Source organism: Perna viridis, chromosome 8 (assembly GCF_037379345.1).
Source record: "Perna viridis isolate PV_CMFRI_1.1 ecotype Kerala chromosome 8, ASM3737934v1, whole genome shotgun sequence".
Lineage (NCBI taxonomy): Eukaryota > Metazoa > Mollusca > Bivalvia > Mytilida > Mytilidae > Perna > Perna viridis.
In genome coordinates, this window is record NC_142452.1 from 38,064,829 (window position 1) to 38,089,285 (window position 24,457).

Below are 24,457 nucleotides of genomic sequence, written 5' to 3' on the forward strand. Positions count from 1 at the left end.
TGTGTAAAATCTTACCATTCATTCACAAAACAAACAAAAGCCAGATGACTTCTATGTCAGGTTTGTGAGTGAATCTACCTAAACTTCAACTATAAATATCTTACATATCAAAATTTTCTTGATTCATTATTTTGTTACTAGTAAAAACAAATATCTTATAAGAATAAAAAAAAATGATTGAACAATCTAATCTCCTTCTATACATGACAAAGTTAAGATATAAAAAAAATATTTAAGAAACTGTCTCTATAGAAACCAGACAGATTAATCCTTTGATATGGGTGGTACAGAGTTCATTTTATCGAGGATTTTTTTTTGTTCCTATGGAATCATGGGAATATTAACCTCATTTTGATGCAAGAATGAACAGGAATTAGTTTTTATTGAAAGTGAATGACTCAAAATTTATGTTCAAAATTCCCTCACAAATCAACCAAAAGAGTTATCTCCCTTTATTTTAAAATGTCTAATGCATTTTATGTAATTTCTTTCTTATTTACCCTTTCATTAAATTACAAACCAAATTCATTTAAAAAAAAAATACATGAATTTGTGATATCTAATGGATGAATATTTGTTTTTAAAAAAAATTAGCATGTGTCACCTACAGATTGTGTCTACCATTGACACTGTGCTGGTCATATTCAACCATTTTCGTCAGATTTTCTGGATTTATCCATTTCATAACATTTATATTTTTGCACAGTGACCCGAATTTTTCGTTTCATAATTTTATTTAACACAACTTAAAATGTTATTTGGGAAGTTTTATGAAATTCTTGATATTTCTCCAGTATTTTTTTTATAGAAAAAACCTACAAAGATAAAACCTATTGCACAGAGAAATCCATTTCCCGACATTTTTCTTCAATGTTTTTTTTTTAATTGATAAAACTTAATGAGACAAAACCTATGGAAAATCTAGAGAAATCATTTCTCAACCAAAATATTTCAAAAACAAGAACATTGAACCATCTATTTTTTTCTTCTTATATTATTCTAGTGTGAAAGATCTAGAAAGATTTCACAACCCTTTGAAAACTTTAAATTCTTATCCTTAAAAAATAGCTCAGCGAACATTATTAATAGAATGTTAATTACATAAAAATACCTACTATCATTAGGTGCTTCCAGCTGGAAATTAAAGATGGATTCAACCTGTAGTTTGCTGATGGTCTTTAGTACAGCCATGTATTGAAACAATGATAAAGCAAATCGACTACTGTTAGGACGTTTACAAATCACAGAGGCAAAAACATCCAGAATATGAGAGTTTAATACTACAGCTTTATCTCGCTCCTCTAAATTCTCCACTTCTGTAAAATAAAAATATTTCCATAGGTTTCTGTTTCCAACATAGCCTGTATTCAGATTCATTTTAAAATGGTTCTACTGTATCAAAAGTGATTTAGCTATATCTTCCAGGCTTATCTATTGTAAGTGATCAAACTTATTGATTATTGGTCACAAACTGATGACAAATCACTTATCAATCATAAATTATTCAAACTGATGACTGATCACTTATCAAATATAAATTATTCAATCTGACGATTGATCACTTATCAATCATAAATTATTCAATCTGATGACTGATCACTTATCAATCATAAATTATTCAAACTGATGACTGATCACTTATCAAATATAAATTGTTCAATCTGATGATTGATGACTTATCAATCATAAATTATTCAATCTGATGATTGATGACTTATCAATCATAAATGATTCAATCCGATGATTGATCACATATCAGACACAAATCAAGTTGTAGCTGATTGATTAATTGTTTTAAAATTGAACAATTATTGCTTAAACTATCTCAGAGAGTTAGATCAATGATTTTAATGAATAAAATTGATGGATTTTATTTTATTAATGATCAGTTCCTGGACTTCTTTTAAGAATAACAGCCCTTAAAATTTCCCTTTTGTGTTAACACAACATGCATGCATTATGCTAGGTGTACCCTACTCGTAAAGGAAGCTGACTTTAGACATCACCCAAAATAGCTTATTACATATATATAGCCACTTACTAACTCACTACATTGAAAGCAGAAATAATTCTTACCTGGGTTTGTTAACAAGACAGCACACAAGATACCAATCTCAAAATCACTTAGTTCGTATTGACTGAACTTTTTACCAAAATCTAACATCAGTGTTGTTAATTCTTCACCAAGAATTTTGGTCATTGTAGCTTTAGAGTAAAAGATTTCCTTATCATTCAACAAGACATAAGATTCATTGTCCTTCATGAATTCAGCATTTAACATCTGAAAACGGAAATGATAACAATGACAAAAAAAAAATAGAATTACTTTGAAGGTGTAGCTTGGTATGACCACAGGTATTGAAATCTGAACAGGTATTCTAAATATGGAAGGCATTATAATGCCAAATGGTTTCAGAGGAGATGGGTCCTTAAACTTAATATGATGAAATGTATAATTATTCATTCCAATCTGTATGCTCTAAGGAGATAAAAAAAAATCTGTTTCAAGGCCCATAACTCCCACCTGGGGTAACGAATCATTTTGAAACTTTTGGCATAGATCAGTCTTTGACAGTGAACAATATTAACATCTGTCAGCATTTTGTTAAATTCAACAGCTTTTGAGATACTTGCAAAAACCTGTATTTTGACCCCTCTGTTCTATTTTTAGTAATGACAGCCATGTTTTTCAATCGATTAAAAATTTTAAACAATCAGATTGTGAAGGATACCTTAAGGAACAATTATGCCAACTTTCATTACAATTTGTCATATGGTTTCTAAGAAGATTGTCAAAGTTGTAAATGTGAAAATCCACAAAAAAAAAAAAACAGTTTCAAGGGTCATAACTCCTACAGCCGGAGATGAATCATTTTGAAAATTTTGTCACAGGATCGTCTTCTAATGGTGAAAAATATTACCCACTATTTGAATTGCTAAATTCAACGGTTTGAAAAAAAATGTATTTTGACCCCTAAGTTTTATTTTTAGTAATAACGGCCAAAGTTCTAAAATTTTTAATGATCAGTTTATGCAGGATACCATAATGAACAAATATGCTAAGTTTCATTCCAAGTGGTCAATCAGTTTCAGAGAAAAAGATGTTTGAAACAAAAAATTACGACAGATGACGTTTTATGACAGACAGAAAGTGATGACAATAGCTCACAGGGCCATTACACCAGTTGAGCTAAAATAAGGTTTGTGACACAGTTAGCTGCCCTTTAAATGTTCATTTTCAGTGCATTCCAATGAAATTAAAACTCAATTTACAAAAATGATCTGGAAAATCTTTTCTTTTTTCCTTGATTCTCAAGGTGCTGATTGTTAAATTACGCTTACAAAAAGGAGTTTTTTTCTTTTCATACCATGTTTCACCCACTGCCTGATTCTTACAAAGACTGACACTTTAAGAAATCAGGCAATGCATGGCACATCATTTTTCTCAATTTGATCTTTTTTGCTTCAAATATATTGATATACAAAACAACTAGAAAACAACTGAAAAGCTATTTAAATTTATCCTGAAGCACTAGTGACGCAGATATTTTTTGACTGCTTATCTAAGGATAAACTTCTGGAAAATTTTCCCGACAAATTTCCATAGTGCATTTCCACTTAATTTGAACTATCAATGTCTTAAAAAGGCAAACTTTACAAACATTTTGACAGTAATTTCTTCAGAAAATGAGGTACAACTACTTGGATAATGCAGTAGAATCTCTGTGTATTTTTACTTCATGTGCCACACCTTATACCCATTTTGCCTGGTCCTTAGACGGAGAAGTACTTAAGTACGAAACAATAATTCAAATATCAGTGATAGTAGAAGACAATGATTTCTAAACACCTGATGTAACCATATTTTTCTAGTTTTCCATTGTCTGTAAATGCTTAGTTCAATTTTTCCTCCTTATAATTTGTAAAGAATCATGTGTGTAAAGGTCCATACTAACGTTTTTTCTGGGCTTTGTGTCGACATTATAATACATGATGTTTATCTGAGATGTAATATATATTGTCTGAGATCTCTATATCATCCTTTATTCTAAAGGGTGTGAAAAACAAAACAAAAATAGAGTATAACCAATCAATATAATATGAAATGAATGGATTCTCCAACAGAAGCTGAGAAATAAGGTGTTTGCAATATGGCCCCACTCTTATTTGGCCATAAAAATAATATGTCTGTTTATGAATACATTGTTTACAATATGGCCCCACTCTTATTTGGCCATAAATATAATATGTCTGTTTATGAATACATTGTTTGCAATATGGCCCCACTCTTATTTGGCCATAAAAATAATATGTCTGTTTATGAATACATTGTTTACAATATGGCCCCACTCTTATTTGGCCATAAATATAATATGTCTGTTTATGAATACATTGTTTGCAATATGGCCTCATTCTTATTTGGCCATAAAAATAATATGTCTGTTTATGAATACACTGTTTACAATATGGCCCCACTCTTATTTGGCCATAAAAAATAGTATGTCTGTTTACGAATACATTGTTTGCAATATGGCCCCACTCTTATCTGGCCATAAAAATAGTATGTCTGTTTATGAATACATTGTTTGCAATATGGCCCCACTCTTATTTGGCCATAAAAATAATATGTCTGTTTATGAATACATTGTTTGCAATATGGCCCCACTCTTATTTGGCCATAAAAATAATATGCCTGTTAACGAATACATTCTAAATAAAAATAGGGTTGGTAGGTCAGCAATTTCATTTTATTCTACTTTTTAATTTCATTTTTTGGCACATCTTCAACTTTTACTCACTTTTTGTTTATGACTGGGTGGCTAATATGCCTTGACAAAATGTAAAAACCTCTGTTTTACTCAAACACCACAATGGCTTAACTGAATTGTAATTTTGTCTTAAAATTAAATAACAGATATCAAGTTTTTTAACTTTCAGTTTTCTGATAAAATGGCTTAGGGTCAGGGAGGAAAAATAGGGTCACTTGGATAGTCATAATCAGATATATATTTTTTTATGACCTAAGTAGGGATATAGAATACACAAGATTTCCTAAGACATACACTGTGCACTTAAGGTCAGGGAGGAAAAATAGGGTCGCTTGGATAGCCATAATCAGATATATATTTTTTTTATGGCCTAAGTAGGGATATAGAATATACAAGATTTCCTAAGACATACACTGTGCATCTGCATTAAAGGAGACATGACACAAAAAAATATCATTTTATAAATGTTTTCATTTATAAAAAAACTATAGTATGTTTAGATACTAGTGTAACTAACGTTTTCTCAAATAAAGTTAAAATGATTTATGTGTGCTTTCATGACAACCTTATTAATATGCATAAATGAAAAGTGGAAGTAACCCTCAATTACCATATATGGAAGTGCTAAGTCATTGGTTCTCAATCTCCATTTGGGTACATTGAAAATGTAAACATGTGCCCGAAAAAAATAATACTTCTTCGAAAATAGCTTGTAAATATGATGCAGAGCGGTCCACTGATATGTGTGTGGGTGCAATAATCATGTTTTCAAAAGTAAGAAGACTAAAGTTCTCGTTTTCTGTCAGCTTTTCACATTCATTAGGCATACATCCCCACATGGTGAATACACAACTACCTTGCACACTATTTCTAGGACTTGAACAGGAGAGTACAACTAAACAAGAGGCTCCCTGGAGCCTGAATTGCTCAGCTGGTTACAGTTTGTCTTTCACAGGCGATAAATTTAACAAGGAGTTGTCTACAATTTTGAATCAAGAAGACATTGGTAGGACTTACTATAAGGATCATTTCAGAAAGTGAAAGTTTTTTTCTATCCAATATAATTTTCAAGATATTGGCTGAAAACTGGAAAAAAGTCATTTTTCATCTTTCAAGGAGTCGCCTGACAACTTTGATCCCCTAAGACTTTTGAAAGCCTTATAATAAGGATCATTTTAGCAATTGAAAGCATTTGGCTAAACCTAATGGTTTAGGAGATATATGTGAAAAACTACAGTCTGACCCCTACGTTCTATTTTTAGTAACAGTGGCTATGTTTTTCAACAGATCAAAAATCCCCACATCAGTTATCTGCAAGATACCCCAAAGAACATTCATACCAAGTTTGGTTCTAATTGGTCGAGTAGTGTCTGAGGAGAACATTTTTTAAATAAATACATAAAAAAAGCCAAAAAAGACGTTGAAAAAGGGCAATAATTCCAACATGGCATTACAGATTCAAATGAAAATTTGACCACCACAGATAGATCTCATCATGCTGAACACTCTTACCCTATGTCAGAATTTGGCTAAATCTAACCTCCTTATTTAGCCTCCTGTGACAGAGTGCAAAGGTTCCTACTCCTATCGAATACCACAGCAGGGTTCTTTAACGTGCCAGGAACATGGCATCTTTCCCAACACAGTGCACCACTAGGGTTTGAGGTCAGATTTTCCTTATTATAGCCTGACAACCCAAGCATGTAACAAGCCAGGGGTACCCCATTCCACCACCCCGGGCACGAATCCCAGTTGCTCTGAGGGCAGAGCGTCTAGCCCCCGGCTAGGTTTCTGAGCACTACTTAGTCGCCTATAAATACATCCAAAGATTACCAAAATGTTTTCAACATTTATTTTGAATACAACTTTAAGTAAGCTCTGAAAAGGCCCAGGCAACAAAAATAATTAAGTATCAGTCTTTATAACAATCAGACAGGAGGTGATTTATGCATATCAAAAACCCACCAACTTTACTTTTATTTCCTATTCAGAATCAGTTTCAAACAATATTACCAGCCTCGGTTTTTCATTTTGGTGTTGCGCTTTTGAGATAAAATTTGTATAGATTGTACATGAAGCTAGCACTTAGTAAAAATTATCATTTTTTATTTTGTTTCATTTGGTTGATTTTAGTGTGAGATGAATGTATGATTTTCTCAAAAATGCAGACCATAATTCAGAAAAGTCTAATGTCACCTAAAATCATAGCATCTGAAGACCGAAAAAACATTCATTGGGTTTTTCTATACCATAAATCACCTTACCATATGCAGTGTCTGAATTTCAGTGATTTTTCTAGCACTTATCATTGACAAAAGACTTTTCACAATGACGAAAATAATTGAGTTTAATTTGTCACCTGAAACCTTGGAAAGTAAAAAAACATTAAGAGCTGTAAGCCCAACATTGGTTCGAGTGGCGAAAGTGACAACTTAATTACCCCAACCTAATTACAACTCTCAACAGGTGTCAAATTTTGTGTAAACAATCACCTAATTCACCGATTACACTAATTAGGCACCGCACGTGGAGTAAATGTTGATCTCTGACCAATGAAGCGTGCAAGATCAAATGCTGGTAAAAATTTCCGCTTTGAAAATTCCTTTACTTCTCATTAACTTTGTCTCAAAATGACATAAAAAGTAATTTATCATTTATTTTTGTACATCAAACTTGAGTGTAAACCAAATGTGGATAATTTTGTCACTACCCCGGTGTCACTACATTTGCATGTCAGCAATATTTACGATCTTGAAGATATCATTAATGCTATCAATGAATTCCTCAGGGTCCAATACTAAATATAACTGAAAAATAATGACACAAATTTGTCATTAACTCAGTCTGGTTCCCAAAAGCACAGTTGAAAATTGTGCTAAAAATAGAATTTCATGAGGCAACAATAGGGAAATACTTATTTGAAAATATTCATACCTGTCCAATGTAGCACTGGTGCATGTTAAGGCAGTTCTATATCTACACTGTGCTATATGTATTTTTGTGTTTCTACAAAGGGTGGCAAAGCAGAAAACAGCATTTTTTATATGAAATACATGTACATTTGAAACTATGCCAAGGATGTACACTAATATGTGCCTGATTAATGTATAAGAGTGTAAAGGGATTTCTATTTTTGATGATTCTTAAAAGCTGGGGAGTTTCTTTTTTAATTAAATCTCAGGCATGCGATTTGGATTCTCTGGATTCTCTGGAAAACATGCTTGCATGACAGTGGAAAAAAAAAATTTGTGCTTTATTCATATGCAATGTACATGAACATTTAAGTTTTATTTAATGTCTTTACAAAGTGCTGTCAATAACAGATGATTCTGAGATATCTAAAATATCTTTTGTCAGATACCGTACTTATTAAATATACTATTAAAAAGGTCCTCATTTTCTCACACGAAAGTGACTAAAGCTTTCAAAATCAACTAACATGTAAGGAAGCATCGGGAAGTACTCAAATTTGGTATCTGATATAGTTCTGGGTTAAAAAGCATAATGGGTTTGGCCCTATAAATTTGGATAAAACCTTATGAGTTGTATTATATCTGCAATAAGCAGTCAAAAAAAGTAGGGGAGAGCACTAACAATGAGTGAAAACCGCAATCAGCTAAACTGATTTTGTTTCTAGAAAAGCAGAGGACGCTTACCCTACCGGTGCACCTGGTCCATGCTCCCAGTTTTTAGTGGAGTCCGAGTTGCTCATTTGCTTTTGTTACTTTGTATGTATGATTTTAGTTACTTTATGTTGTTTGTTGTGTATATCTGTTTTCCATGTCAGGTCTTTGTCCCTGGATTACATTCTTTTGATTACTGCTATAACCTTGGTTCCCTTGATTACTCTTTCCCAACGTACACATAGACCCTCTGGTGCTTATTTTCTTGGCAGAATATATTGGTCATAAAAATTGAGTTGAAAACAATTTTAACAGGAAGTAATAGCATTTACAGGCAGAAGTATATCAGAACTTACAGAAGTGCCAACTTAGCAAACTCAGAACAATAGCACAAAAAGGGGTATTGTTATCTTACCATCCATACTTCCATGTAAGCATTCATCGTCAGTTTCTCCTGGTCAGATTTCTTAAAACTAGAGAAACCAGGAATTTTATTGGCAAAACCTAAAAAAGACATTAAGAACAAAATTAATGAGTAACAGTAGAAAGGGACTTTTAACAAACAAGAACAAAATTAGTAGTAATGGTAGAAAGAGAAATTTTACAATCAAGAACAAAATTAATGAGTAACGGTAGAAAGGGAAATTTTACAATCAAGAACAATATTAATGAGTAACGGTAGAAAGGGAAATTTTACAATCAAGAACAATATTAATGAGTAACGGTAGAAAGGGAAATTTTACAATCAAGAACAATATTAATGAGTAACGGTAGAAAGGGAAATTTTACAATCAAGAACAAAATTAATGAGTAATGGTAGAAAAGGAATTTTTACAATCTTGCTTGTAGTGAAACTGAGGACCAATTACTGTGAACACATTAATTTTTTTCAATTTAACTTTTGGTGTGGATAAATATACACACAAAAAAAGTAGCTGGGAAATAGACTTTTAACACAACCACCTGATAACTATTTCATAAATGTGAATATGTTCACTTGGCAAAATCTGAGGTTAAGATGTTAAAAGTAAAGTCATTGCATTAATAATGTGCTTATGCAAAATCTTCTGGGTACAAAAAAGAGGTCATTACAAATGGTTTAAGTACTTCTCTGTCTAAAAATCAGGCAAAATGTGTATAAGGTGTGGCACATGAAGAAAAAATACACAGACATTTTATTGCATAATCCAAGTATTTATACCTCATAACCTCAAGAAATTACTATCAAAGTGTTTGAAAAGTTTGCCTCTTTAAGATACTGATAGGTCAAATATAGTTGAAATGCATTATGGAAAAAGGCAGGAAAATTTTCCAGAACTTTTTCCTTAAATAAGCAGTCAAAAAATATCCACATCACCAATGCTTCAGGATAAATTTAATTAGCTGTACAGTTGTTTTCTACACATGTTGAATGTATTTGAGGCATAAAAAGACCAAATTGTGAAATATGATGTGCCACCCATCCCTGAATTCTTACACAGAATGGTACTTGATTACAAAAATGTACAAGCTGACAGACATTAATTCAAAAAATCAATTTTTCCAGAGAAATATACAATGCATCACGCTTTACTTTAATTACTGGTAAGCAAAACAAAAATTTATTCATCTTTGTATTGTTAAAAAATATTACATAATCAAAATTTAGTATAGCAGTATATTTCCCAAATAGAAAGCAAGATGACGTCTGTGTGCAATAAAATCCCATATTGTACTGTGTGCAATATACATTTAGCTTCAAAATCATAACATCATCAGCTACAGAACTACATTTTAAATAAAGTTATAGAATAATAATGGATAATCAATTGGAAAGAGGAATAACCAAAATATGATCATGCGTGCCAAAGAACAGCTAGATTTAATGAGTGTGCGAGTTTTAAAATCTTATTGCGTTCTTAGCAAGAGTGATCATATTTTGGTTATTCACAATAACCGATTAATTATCCGATTTATTAAATAGATTTCTTCTATTATCTGTTGCTATTTTTAACATTAATTTCAAATTTTGTAAACGACAGATTGAATTTTTGTGTCGTATGACAAGCTGATAAAGTCAGGTAAAATCATTCACTTTTTCCTCACTTGGCATATTCTTGCATTTCCTGAAAGAGCGGGCTGCAGTGATTAGAGCGAATTTCAAACATCAAAGACTGTTTCGAAGTTTGTGAAATTAATTGCTAAGTTATATTGGTTCATTAGATTTTGATGACGTACCCATCAGCTGTTCATTGTACTTATTGACACCAGACATCAGCTCAGCCCAGATTTCTTTTATACTTTCTTTATCAGTTGCTGTCATTGGTAAAACTTCCTAAAATAGACAAAAAAAAAACCATTAAATTGGTCCCTGCCAATGTTCACACTTCTTCAAATATGGGGGAGAAAATTGTGTCAGTACCCATCATTGGAAAACATACCTAGAATAATGAAAACATGAAGTTGCTTACCCTACCGGTGCACCTGGTCCATGCTCCCAGTTTTTAGTGGGGTCCGAGTTGATCATTTGCTTTTGTTACTTTGTATGTATGATTTTAGTTACTGTATGTTTTTTGTTGTTCATGTCTGTTTTCCATGTCTGGTCTTTGTCCCTGGACTACATTCTTTTGATTACCGCTATAACCTTGGTTCCCTTGATTACTCTTCCACTTATATAGGAAGTTGATAATGGACAGCAATCAGAATCACTTACAACATATGCCCCATCTCACTGTGAAAGAACTTTTATTGGGGAGAAAATGGACTCTTGAATTCTTGGAATCGACAACTCTATCACTCTAACAAATGGAAATTATCCTTTTCGTTGGGAACCAAATTTCATGGTTAACCAAACCTATGACAACCCACCAAAAAAAAAAAAAAAAATTGGTACCCCACAACCAATGATACTTTCATAGTATTTGAAACTAAATACCAAATTTGAAATCAATCCATCCATTGGAAATTCAGACAGTCAAACCTACAGTAAGAAAGACGGTTGGGCTGAATGAGGAGAAGACGAGGCAATTTTTCACTCCTTGAGTGGGGGTACAAAAATGTATAAAAAGATTCATATCAGTCCACATCATAGGTAAAACTTGCTAAAATAAGATAGAAAAAAATATCATATCAATCTATGATTAAAGATCTATCTTTCAGTCCCCTTCCCTTACTGATCATGGTCTTTGGAAAACTTATCATTACACCAATTCAAAGTTTTATCATATTTTTTTTATCTTTATAAAAAATATATTTATATTTATCAACAGTTTTTATGAAAAAATTCATCAAATTTGGCATTTCAAGGGAAACAAGGGATCTGTGAGCTACTACTCACTGAGTATACCCCTACTTTCCTCCAAAAATGTATTCTTCTCAAAGACCAAAATCAGTAAACACATTATGGGACCACTAGCTGAGGATGTATAGCATATATCAAGTGGCTGTGATTAGTAGTTCCTGTGCAAAATGTTACGGAAATTTTTACATTTGATCAATTATGTTCCGAAATAAACTAAATCAGTAAACAGGAAGTATACCTTAGGCTGTATACCAAATATCAAGTGTCTACAATCTGTACTTCCTGAGACAAATGTTACGAAATTCTGGTTACAGACAGAATGACAGACAGAGCTAAAAGAGTATACCCCCCTTCTTTGAAGAGGTATAATAACTCAAGTAAGAAGCATCGGTAGTTTTACATGTTTTACAACTAAGACACTTTTAAATCTTCAGGAGGACAGATCAGAAGAGAAGAGTTCTGAAAAATTGTTAACAACGATGGACGACGATGGTCACCAAGTGATGGCAATAACTCACATAACATTTGGTTAGGTGAGCTAATTCAAATTGCTCTTCATCTATCTTTTAGTTTTGAAGATATCTGCTAAAAACTGCAAAACTGTCATTTTTTCATCTTTCAAGGGCAACAACTCTAATAATGAGTCATCCTAAGACTTTTATCCAAGAGAGACTTTTGTAATCCCTATTAATCATTTCATCATTTTGTTTTGTTTTTTTTTCTAATTATTATGGTTTTGAAGATATTAACTAAAAACTATAAAAACTTTTTCAACTTTCTTGGCCAAGGCCACCCAATAGTCTTCAATGAACGATGACGAAACCCTCACACAACAGGGCAGGCTGCAGCTGGGCCCAAAACATCATTATACACACGGAACTACTCGGCCATTTCCGCTACACTAAAAAATAACCTTGGATGCAGAAAGGAGAATTTCTACTTGAAAAATTTGCTGGAATTGTACTCATACGTGAATCAAAGTAGTTCTATCCACCAGGTGGCACTAAGAATTTTGGTTGGATAGCACTAGAAATTGAGCAACAACTCTTAGAAGAATTTTGGCGCAAAGCGATGGACCTAAGAAAAAAAATGCCAGAAAATTCAACCAGTTTAATTATAATTTTAGATTCAGATCGGTCAAATTCCTGACAGATCCATTCCCCTAGTGCTTCCAAGGTTTTTCTTTAGTGTAACTAGAAAGGCTGAGGTGTTGCAATTGAAGTTTCAATATCACAATAGTCAAAATTCCAGTTCTGTCTTGACTACTGTGAACATATTACTTTTTGCAGTGTACTAATTTTTGCTATTTTCAGGGTGGACAGAAAAATGTGAAAAATAGTACCTGCCAAGTTGATTTTTAATACTATATATATATATATATATACCCCTGGAGTCCATTTCACAAAAAGTTCTAAGTGAAAAGTTGATCGTAAGTAATGACGTCACAACCTAAAATAGTATTGTGACTTCATAATTTACAATCAATTTCACACTTACGACTTTTTGTGAAATTGAGGTCTGGACACTTTTTGAAACCACGATAAACTGATACCCATGAATATGTTCAATTTGACAAAATCCAGGAAAATTAGCACCCACTAAGACTGATACGTTTACAGTAACCCAATTGCAATATTTTTTTGTGAATTTAGTATTTGTTTTATTCTAATGTACATCTGAATTACTTAACATAAAGGAGTGCGATTATCATGAACAAATGTCGTTCATTTCCTTTTTTTTTTTTAAACTTACCTCCCCTGTTTTGTGTTTCAGAAGACATTCTTTGTTGTGAGCTTGTCCAGAAAAAAGGTTTTTGATAGGCTGCTCTAGTCTTTTCAAGGTATTCTTTATCAGACTTATAGAATCATGTGTTTCCTCCTCAGTGATTTCCTCTGACGTGGAAGGAAGCAGGCTGTCACTTCCTCTTTCGTCTCCATTTTGAAAAATGTTTTCATTCTGTGATGAACATGAAAAAGTTCTACTATTGAACTCTTTTTTGCCAGGGTCACATTCCGTTGTAGAATTAGAATGTGTTGAAGATGACTGTAGATGTTGATCATTCTTTGAAAGACTCAATGCCTGAAATTGGCAACTACTAACAGAACTACTCGAACTTAAAATGCTACTAGTTCTTTCATGCATGGATACTGACATTTCAGAAGATTCTAGAACATGTCTAACCAGCTCATCAATCACAGAGGAACTAAAATGATTTTTCTGTGACTGCATGTTGGCATCCTCACAGGGCAATAACTGATTATTTGAATATTGACAAGGAATGTGTGCACTTTGGCTATTTGATGGAACTTCAGATTTTACATTCAATGGAAAAGCAGGAGTAGATGGAACATTTATACCATCTGTAGGTGGGCTTCCTATTCCTTGCTGATGAAACAATGAAAAATGTCTTGAGGCCTCTGCCTGATATATATCTCTATCATTAGAATGCAAAGGCTGTAACCATGGAAATTCATTTTGTGTAATGTTCCTGGGAACAGTGTCGTCATGCTGCAGATATTCTGTACTCTGAGTTCTAGTGAAAACATTTTGTTCCATAGACGGCACCCTCCTAGCCATAGGAACATGTGGTAATTCTGTCATGCTGGTAGTAGGAGCACCAAATGGAGCAAAGGCACTTTCCATGAACTGATTACCACAGTGAAGTTCTTTTGATTTCTCAGGGCACTGGTTTCCAAATTGAAATGCTTGTTGTGGTGTATCTGGAGATGGCATATGTTGTAATGGTGAACAGCTGCTATCAGAGCCATTATCCAATGCAGCTTCAGCTAATGCTTTCTCCTTCTCAGTTTTAGGAATACGACCCATTTTTACGGCTACAAAAAAAAATAACAATTCACTGTCTCCTAGCTTTTTGTTTTTTAATTTTATGCTTTTAATGGCCACCTAACAAGGGTAAAATAGCTAAAGAAGAACCCTGTCAACCTTAAAATTTATCCCAACCTTCCTTTTGTGGTATAGTACCAAATTGTCTACAGACATCAAATGACAATTATGATAATGAAGACAGTACCATACCATTTTATAACCCCATTTTTTTGAAGTTGTATAAAAAATGCATAATTATGATTTTTTTTTATTATTCTGTGACCTCTCTAAAGGGAAATGATAATTGGGACTATTCATAATCTCCTTTGAGCAAAGTGGTTGATGCCAAAGGTCAATGAACTGATTTTAACAGATTTTTACCTAAGAATCAAGATAATAATTAAATTACATAAAGCTGATATTTTCTAAATGGTAACATAATTATCTTATTAAATTTATGGTTATTTAGTTAATCCCAGTTGTCAGGGATATGCAGAGTTCAGTTTTAGCCTTTGAACAGGCAACATGTATTTTGCAAATGAGTGTCATATAAGGATTGCAACATAAACATGTAGTTACAGTTTTGCAATATTCTAGACTTGTAAATATGGATATTTGCTAATTAATTTGTACATTCTATCACACTATTATTAACTATTACTGGTTATATGTCTGATCAAAGGAACTTACTACATTAAACCACTCACCATGAGCTAGATTCCCCCCCCCAACAACCTTTAAGGACAAATCTGACCCCAGGATGAGGTGGCACCAACCTAACCAAATAGGCACCAGACCTGCATCATGCCCCTCATCCAGCTCACACAGCACTTTGCCCTAGTCAGAGGATCATAAAATATGAGACAAGTTGGATAATTATGCATATTGCATATTCATTTCAGGAGTTAATACCCTCTTTCTGAAGCAGTCAGTATAGTTTCGTATTTTATTTCTTGACCTTAAAGATGCTCTTCCATGGAAAGTCACCTGATATAAATTCTGTATCACGATTGGCCACATGCTGATAACTATTGGCGTTCCATTAAAACTGTATCGGAAATTTATATTGTGTGCCATGTGTTATTTCCTGATGAAAATTATAAGTAAAAAGAACAAATTTTACTGCATCCACTACCTTTTTTTAAAGATAGTACTTGTTGTCTTCAAAAACGGGACTTTTTCCAGATTCTCAGATACCATAATAAAATGAAAGTATCCCTAAAAGAAATCTCTTCAATGCTTCACACAAAGTGGACAATAAAATACATATACTAATTCAACGCTTTTTTTAAATGTAAATGTTCACACTCACCATCAGTTGTAAATATTTACCAATTATGAATGTAAGTGTATCTTTAATTAAAGGATAAATATTCTCCAGTCTTGAAGCATAGAATACTTACCATCAACTGACATACCATAATGAAGACATAGTTTAAATCGGCAGGATTTACACCTGTTTCTGTTTTTTGGCGATATTTCACACTGTCCGCCAAAGAAACATTTATACTTCTGGGCCTTTGGTATACTCCTTTTGAAAAATCCCTGAAATTTTTAAAATACAAATTTAATCAAAGATTGAAGACTTCATAGTCGCTAATTGTCAATTATTTGATGCCACTGATTATGGCTGGCTTTCAACATCCGAAATGGTATCAATGCAATAATGCTCTAAAATTGGGTGACCTATATAACGAGCCCCTGTGTCTGAATGGGAAACTGGGTAATGTTTAATGCTAACTGATCATTTCATCTTTAAATGTAACCTTCCCATTCTCATACAAGCAAAAAACACATGTAAAACATATGTGTATGATATTTAAGGAGATAGACCACAGGTAAGGGACATAATACTTACAAATCATTGCAAAGTTTGTATTCACCATTTTATATCAACCTCATGTAAGCATCAAAGTAACTCAGACTTTTTTCATTCTATTTCAAATGACAGCTTGAAAGGCTATGGTGAAATTGAATACGATACAAACATATCAGTGATTTTAAGAGCGATTTCCCTTACTCTAGGTCTACCTCCTTAAGAGGTACATTTTGATCTCATATGAAGCTAGATTTGACCGTAAACAAGGCATTGATCAGCAGCATAATGTGGTGTAGTAATATATAATTATGCAAATCATATGCAAATGATAAAAACTAAAATTACAAAATACAAGAAGTCGCTAACAGTATTAGGAACTTAATAACAGCTCCACTTGGGCACCAACCATTTTATGAGCAGGGGTCTGGGATCATTTGGAACTACTTGGCGATTTCCACAACACTACAAAACAAAGCATTCTGTGAACGTTGCAAAAAAAATACATAGTGCTTGAATTGTAGTTACAGTTTTATCCACCAGGTGGCACTGAAAAATTTAGTTAGATATCACTAGAAATAAAGAACAATAACTCTTTCAAGAATTTTGATGCAAAGCCAGAAGCTGAGAAAAAAAGCAATGGTAAAAAATTCAAGCAGTTTAACTATAATTTTAAAATCGGATTTGTCAAATTCCAGACAGATTAGCCCGCCTTGTGCCTCCATGGTTCTTCTTTTGTTAACAAGAAAGGTTGAGGAGTTATGATTGGGGCTGGGATCTTTTTGAAAAATAAAAATGTTCCAAAATTTGGAAAAATCTGTTTTTACTCATCTATTGAAAAAAATAAAAATAATGATCCTACATTTTCCAAATTATTCAACAAGGCAGATTTTCAAATAGATTATGGTTGCTGCTGAAATAATAATTAAACTTTTGCACTTGTGCAAAAAAATTCTTATACAACATCAAATCACAGCCCTCCCCCATTCAAAAAAAAAATGGTTAGGACCTTACGATGTTCTTTTCTTGTGTTCAGCCAATTTGATTTTCAGACTCCTCTGGTTTTATCCATTTCATAGCATTAAAATTTTTGCCCAGTGACCCCCACCCTTTCCTTTCATAATTCATTAAACACACTTTAAAATGTTATTTAAGAAGTTTTGAAAAAAAATCCTTTTTACTTCTTCCGGTTTTTTACCTACTAACACCCAACCTATGGAATATCAAGAGAAATCCTTTTCCTGCCAAAATTTCAAATATTTCTATCCAAAAAATGAGCCCATCTACTATCATCAGTTTTTTTTTCTTTTTATATTGTTCTAGCATGAAAGATCTTAAAACATATCACCACCCTTTGAAATTTTTGTTATCCTAGAACAAACCAACGATCATTCCATGATTACCTTTCCATTAATGGTGTTAACAGTTTCTTCCTACATTATACTTATCTTAACCTCATATGATCATGACATCAATCATGAAATTGATATCAAGTGAAGATTGATTGATTGATAATGTTGGTTAAAGTTCTCTGGTAGTTACTGCATACATTTCAGGACAAGAATCTTTGACCTATCAAACAGACCCAGCTTTGTTCTAGTCCAACATGTTAAGCATGAGTTCGCAGCAGGTAGACTGTCAACCTACATTATTCTTACTCCAAGCCAACCATTCATCTCCATATCAATTTTATTAGGTTGGAAGTTTTACTATATACGGACACTGAATACCTGTACATGTATAGAAGATGACCCGGATTGACTTAATATTCAAGTCGATTACCGGTACCTCATTATTGCATGTTTACTATAAGCTGTTCTCACATGTTTAATAAATTTTTTGGGTACATTTTCAACTGATATCTCTGCCTCACGACATTCATTATTGTCTTCTTTTTTGACAAAGAATATTAAAAATATTGCATAAAGTAGTATTTCCATGAACCAATTGACCATCAGAACGTTGCTTAGTTAACGACAACTCGTGGAGGTTAGCATGAGTCTCCATATAAAATGCTTTATCAGGTAATTACTTGAAAGAAAAATTCATACAGCAAGATAAAATTTCTATATTTTTCTTATTAGAGCAAAAATATGGAAATTTGATTCAATCTTATTAGAGCATTACCAGAATATAGCTGAAATATTGCTGCTCAGGTGTTAAACCCAAACAATCAATCAATCAATCTTATAAGAGCATGGAATTGATAAAATATTATACAAACCCAATATGTATTCAAAATAAAGTGGAATGGGAACTAAAACTGAAAAGATTTTTATTATAATTTACATGTGAGCAAATGTCAAAACAGTTGTAGTGGACAATAAAAATGAAGTGATTGTCATTTGACAACATACTAATGAAATGTATTGTTTTTCTCCTTATTTTTGGCATATTTTAGTGGTCTGTCTAAAAAACGCTAAAATAAATTCCACCAAATATCAACTGTAAGCTTAGGTACTAAAAGCACATGTTAGCATCAGCCGAAATTAGAATCACCAATATTTTGACAATATATTTTTTGCTGCAAAACTGCCAAATATTTTACCTGGAAAAATAACCAGCAATACAGTACGGGGATTGGGGGGATAAACCAGAATAAAAATATGAATTTAAATCATGTAAAGAAATGAAATACTAAATAAACATAATTTCAGATTATAAAAATGGGGAAGAAATATAATCTTTTGTCATATGTTCAAAAAAAGAAATATATTCTGGATTTGAAATGATTGTGTAACTTTAAGAACTATGGTCTAGATTTGAAATGATTGCGTAACATATAAAGAATTACGGTTTTGATATGATACTGAGAGATCCGTTAATGTGTTGTCCCATAAATAACTGGCACTTTTGAGAATATTACTGTTATGATTTATTGCTTCATTTGTCTTTTTTTTTTTTAAATCATCCTTAAATATGGCTTTCTAATGATTCTACAAGGAAAAGTTAATATAACGTAGTCTTAAAATTCAATATATGTTTCTTAGAAAGCTTTTGTTCCTTAATCAATAGAAAGTATTTTTGCTGACTTTTATCTTCAGTGGTATAGACATGAACAGATAAAATAAACAGTAATGAATTCTCTGGCTTTGTTGATCAATTGAGACTTTAGCCAACAATATCAGTCAAATAGTCGAAACTAGATATGATTGAGATGGAATCCATCTCTTGTCTCCTTGCTGTGGCAATTCAGTCATATATATATACGTTAAGGTCAAATTTCAAGGTCATAGGCCAATATCCATGGTACATGACACATCCTCATTGGGTGATTTACCCACACACCAAACATCGAAAGCCTGCATCGAAAGACAAATAAGTTACAGCCTGGACACAAGTTTGTCACTGAAAAAAACAGGCATTTGACCTTGAGATCAAAGTTTAAGGTCACAGGCCTCTAGTTATGGTACATGACACATTATCTTTAGGTGATCTACCCATATGTGAAATGTCAAAAGCTTAGGTCCAAAGACAAAAAAGTTAGGCCAGATACAAGTTTATAACATTAAGAAGAAATCTTAATACCAGGCACAGCAGGTATAAATTAATTTAAGAAAATCCAAACATCACAGAATCAAGATACGAAATTTGAAATATGGGTTACCATGAATGTTTTCCAATAACAGTGTCATCTCTGTCTTTCACCCCTCACTCCCAACTCATTTTTCATAATTGTAAAGAAATGGTTTAAACACATTGGAATTTGGAGTTATAATTTTCTGGAATAGAGAGAAATCCTGAAATTCCAAACTGCATGTAAAACTATTTTTTCCTCAACTGTTTATGTAACTTTTTCATAAAACCTCAACAAAGTCCATGTATGAGTCCTCTCTCATAGACTGAATTTTGGCAACAAAAATACCAAAGCGTCAGCATGTGAGAGGATTCAAATAAATAAAAATCCCAAAACATGGCCTAAACGTGAACACATAAAACAGAGACCACCTACAAACACAATAAAGTGAACCGTAATAAAAAGGATTACACGAAAAAACTGAAGATAAAGGAAACAAGACGTCACATAAAAAACTACAGAACTAGCAATATGAACTTCTGCAAAAAACCGGGAGTGACAACAGGTGAGAAGGGTAAGCATGTCCTACTCTGCCAGCTGATAATACAATGTAATCCAGCAACAATAATGCAATTCTACAACATGTGTCAAACATGTGTTGATGCGTAATGCAAAAAGCAATACAACCCATCAAGAAAAATTAACATTATTCAAGTTACAAAACTACAATAAATAAATTAGAACTGATGGGTTCAGTGGCTGATATAGGGGGTGCAGGGGGTTGGGACCCCTCCTTTTGATTGGAAAATTTGCCATTTTCATGCATAAAATTGACAAAAAAAACAATAAATAACATCCTAGTAATCCCTTTATCAGAGAACTCCCGCTGGCACCACTCCTTTCCAAAGTGTCTGGATCCGCCCCTGGGGTTACAAATTGGTCCATTATTAAAGAAAATATACAATAACCAAACAGCTAGCACACAACATAGTAACAAGTCACAAATGATCACATGGCTATATGTTAGAAATGTTGAATTTCAAAGTAACAAGTTACACATTTTAAAAATAAAACCGACTCAAGTTTCTCAAATTTGTAACAATTTCAAAATAATACTGAAAAAAAAAATACTTTACATCACTGTATTTTGGTCCTCAGAGTGTATGAAAGACATTATTGGAATGATTTCTGGGATAAATTTAGTACATGCATTCTAGTTCTTCAGATGTGAAAAATCTTCACATCTATTGATAAGACATGGCCAAAATTTTTTAATGACTTCAATCCTGAATAGGACTTGGAATACATGCAAGATAAACATAACTTTGAAATAATTTGTCTTAAAAAGCAAAGTGTTTAAATTCCCATTCATAAATAGGTCTCTCTTATTATGCCAGATAAATATTCTTTCCTTATGTCTTGTGACACTTTCTTGAGACGTACAAATGTACCTTCACTTGAAACAGAAGTGCAATGTTTTTTTTTTTATTATTTGATAAGAGTTGAAGTATAATTCATTTAGATTTCAAGCCGAAAAGATTTAATAAGATAAATTCTGAATTCAACCAGCTAAATCCCCCGCTTTGATATGAGTACAGTACCTGAACCAATCTGCACAGCTATAATCCCGATCGTTCATCGATCACCGATCAGTTTCTTTTTTGTTCATTAACATTAGCATGATTAATCCTGATTTTTCCAATATTATTTAAATTTCACACTAAAAGAAATTCTAGAGCCAAAGCTATTTAAATGTCCAAAAACTAGACCAATCAACATAAAATTTTGACAGAAACCACATGCACATGCAAGTGGCAGAGGAAAAAAACCTGCAATAGTCTACATACATGTACTTCATATTTTCATGTACATATAACTATAAACATTTAAGTTAACAGATCTAGCCTGGGTTTCATAAAAAATCTTAAATGGAGGATTTCCTAAAATATTTCCTCAACTGAAATTTCAACCAATCAGATTGCTTGAAATTGGATATTTGAGGAAAACTTAAGGACTTGAGGATAATCTCAACTTGAGATTTTTCAATGAAACCAGCCCTTGTACGTTAGAAGAAAACCATACATTCCTCTCCTTCCCAAATCAACTAAATCATGAAAGATAAAGCTTAGTAAGTGTCAATTTTATATACAATTTACATAATCTTTGTCTGAAAAGTTCAAACAACTAAATAACAATCTGAATATGCGGTCTGTAACTGCATTAAAATTTGATATAAAGAACCTATAAAGGTTTTTGACATTTCTGTATCACCTCTAGACTGATATTTATAAAGACTACTAAAAGATGCTCTACCTTAATTATTTCATGACTTCTTCCCCTTATTTATCAGACTTGACCATTCTTAATGGCATATATAGAGGTATGTTTTTTGGTATTTTAGTGTTATTTCCAATTGTTATCTGCAATTTTGTTTTCCTTCACATTTACTCAATACTGTGAAAGTACTTCAATTCATGGATACCAATTTTCATGGATCAGGGAAGAAACACAAGTTCATGGATTTTTTAATTCATGATTTTGAGGTTTTCAGTATACATATCAATGGGAATCTACTACATGTTGGGAACCAAATTTCGTGGTTTGAACTACCCACAAAAACCATGAAATTTGGTACCCCACGAACAATAGTATTTTCACAGTATTATAATATGACATCCTACAAATGTTTAATGATATATTACATGATATAACTACCCCTGGGTGAATCAGATACAGAAAGTCTTTTTTGTCATATCAGAATTGAAATAATTCATGTAAAGTAAGGTGTTGTACTCATTTACACATGAGTACGCCTTATTTTCATATTTATACCTCGCTTACGTCCAGTATAAAATAATTGAACAAAAAGACCTATCCCATTTGTAAATAAGTACCACAACCCCATGAATTGTTCGTCAGTTTTCAATTATGACTCAAAACGTACGGTCACCTGAATTATTCTGAAAGTACAAAGTAGGGCTTTTTTTACTGGTATAATGTGGGAAAATAACAATCCACCGGTGATTGGGTGTGTCCCATTCTTTTCAGTTACAATTTGGAAATCATTAAGAAATCATTATTACTATTCCAATCCAATTCCATTTCCTTCATCACTTAAATCAGTAAGACAAAAACAGTGTTATGTCACCCCTAGAAATCTGAAACAGTTCTATCAGCGATGTAAAAACATTTATTATAAACAGACTGGTAAAGACTTACCATTACCTATATGGACCTAACAATGTGCCAATCTGTCCATGAAATTGAACAGAACTAACACAAATTTGACTTATTAGTACAAATCGCAATAGCCATTCAATACCAATTGGATTTACAGCGAACAATCATGATATATATGTGACCGTGACACAGTGAAATCAATACACCTGTATTAAAATGTTAGTCCTCTTACCTTACATCCTTCACATGTGGCAACACCGTAATGAACACCAGTTGCCTTGTCTTTACAGATTTTACATTTCCCAAATGGGAATGGAATTGCTCCAATAGGCATCTCACCTTGCTATATCAGTATTGCTGTATATAATAACCCCTGTCAAAGTCATAACAAAACAGAAATTATGAAATGAAATCTAAATTAACAAAAAAATATTTCCATTTTCTATTTTAAGACTACATGTACATGTATTTTTCAACAATATTTAAATCCTTTGTCTTCAACATTAACATATTTGTACCTAGAATTTCTTTAAATACATTCACATGTATGTAATATTTGTAATAGATAACAAACCAGAAAACTGCTAGCAAAGCCCACTAAACAATACAATGTATCACCTAATCACTTCCCGAATATAAAACATTAACGTTCAAAACATTAACAGTAGTCAAACACGAAGTGAGACATGGCATATCTAATTATAAAGTGTTTGTCAAAGTATCAAGTGGCTGCAGTAAATGTGAGTTTCAGAGAAAACTGTATGGGAAAAGGTACCAACAAATTCAGGAAAATACATGTACATGTACAAGCAAAAAATCACTTCTGAATTATATTTGAATCATAGGTGTTAACCTTCAAAAGTTTCAAAACCAGAGATCTCAGCATATTTCATGTTCAACAATAGAACTTTGATATTTTATTAGGTGAACTTTTGATTAAATTAATATGTATAAGGGATAAAACAACTATACAAAACATGAGAACAGGTACAAAATAACTCCCAATACATAAAGTCTCAAAATGTCCATACACTCTCCTACTCTTCTCGAAAACTAACATCATTTAATCAAGAATGTCTAACCACTGTCCTATCACAACTTACTTAATCCAATTTCATAGTGACACTTTCTTGAGACATACAAATGTACCTTCACTTGAAAGGAAAATGCAATGTTTTTTTTTATTTTTTGATATGAGTACAGTACCTGAACCAATCTGTACAGCTATAATCCCAATCGTTCATCGATCACCAATCAGTTTCCAATCAGTCATTGATCCATCAAACTGAATTGTTAAACAGGTGATCGCTTCCTTTTCAAATCATGTGACCAATGATCACTTTACATATTTTACAGATCAGTTTGTTTTAGTTTTCCATCTTCACACACATTTACTTAAATATATAAAATTTTTATTTACTTGTCTATCAAATTTAATATTCTTAA

The 24,457-nt window shown here is 32.5% G+C and overlaps 1 protein-coding gene across 5 annotated transcripts in view; it reads right to left on the bottom strand.

Moving 5' to 3' along the window:
- Positions 1-24,457, bottom strand: part of LOC148610405 (uncharacterized) — a 60,313-nt gene that overhangs the window by 15,258 nt on the left and 20,598 nt on the right. For 4 of the 5 annotated variants that reach the window (XM_088543030.1, XM_088543031.1, XM_088543029.1 and 1 more), the window contains 7 exons: positions 23,244-23,384; positions 15,902-16,043; positions 13,425-14,506; positions 10,610-10,706; positions 8,808-8,896; positions 2,077-2,281; positions 1,116-1,316 (listed from right to left, as the gene is read on the bottom strand). In XM_088543030.1, coding sequence (XP_088399156.1) covers positions 1,116-1,316; positions 2,077-2,281; positions 8,808-8,896; positions 10,610-10,706; positions 13,425-14,506; positions 15,902-16,043; positions 23,244-23,345 — 1,918 coding nt within the window. In that variant the 5' untranslated portion in view covers positions 23,346-23,384. Of the gene's footprint in view, positions 1-1,115; positions 1,317-2,076; positions 2,282-8,807; positions 8,897-10,609; positions 10,707-13,424; positions 14,507-15,901; positions 16,044-23,243; positions 23,385-24,217; positions 24,424-24,457 lie in introns of those variants that run through there. The other variant, XM_088543032.1, reaches the window with a different exon arrangement.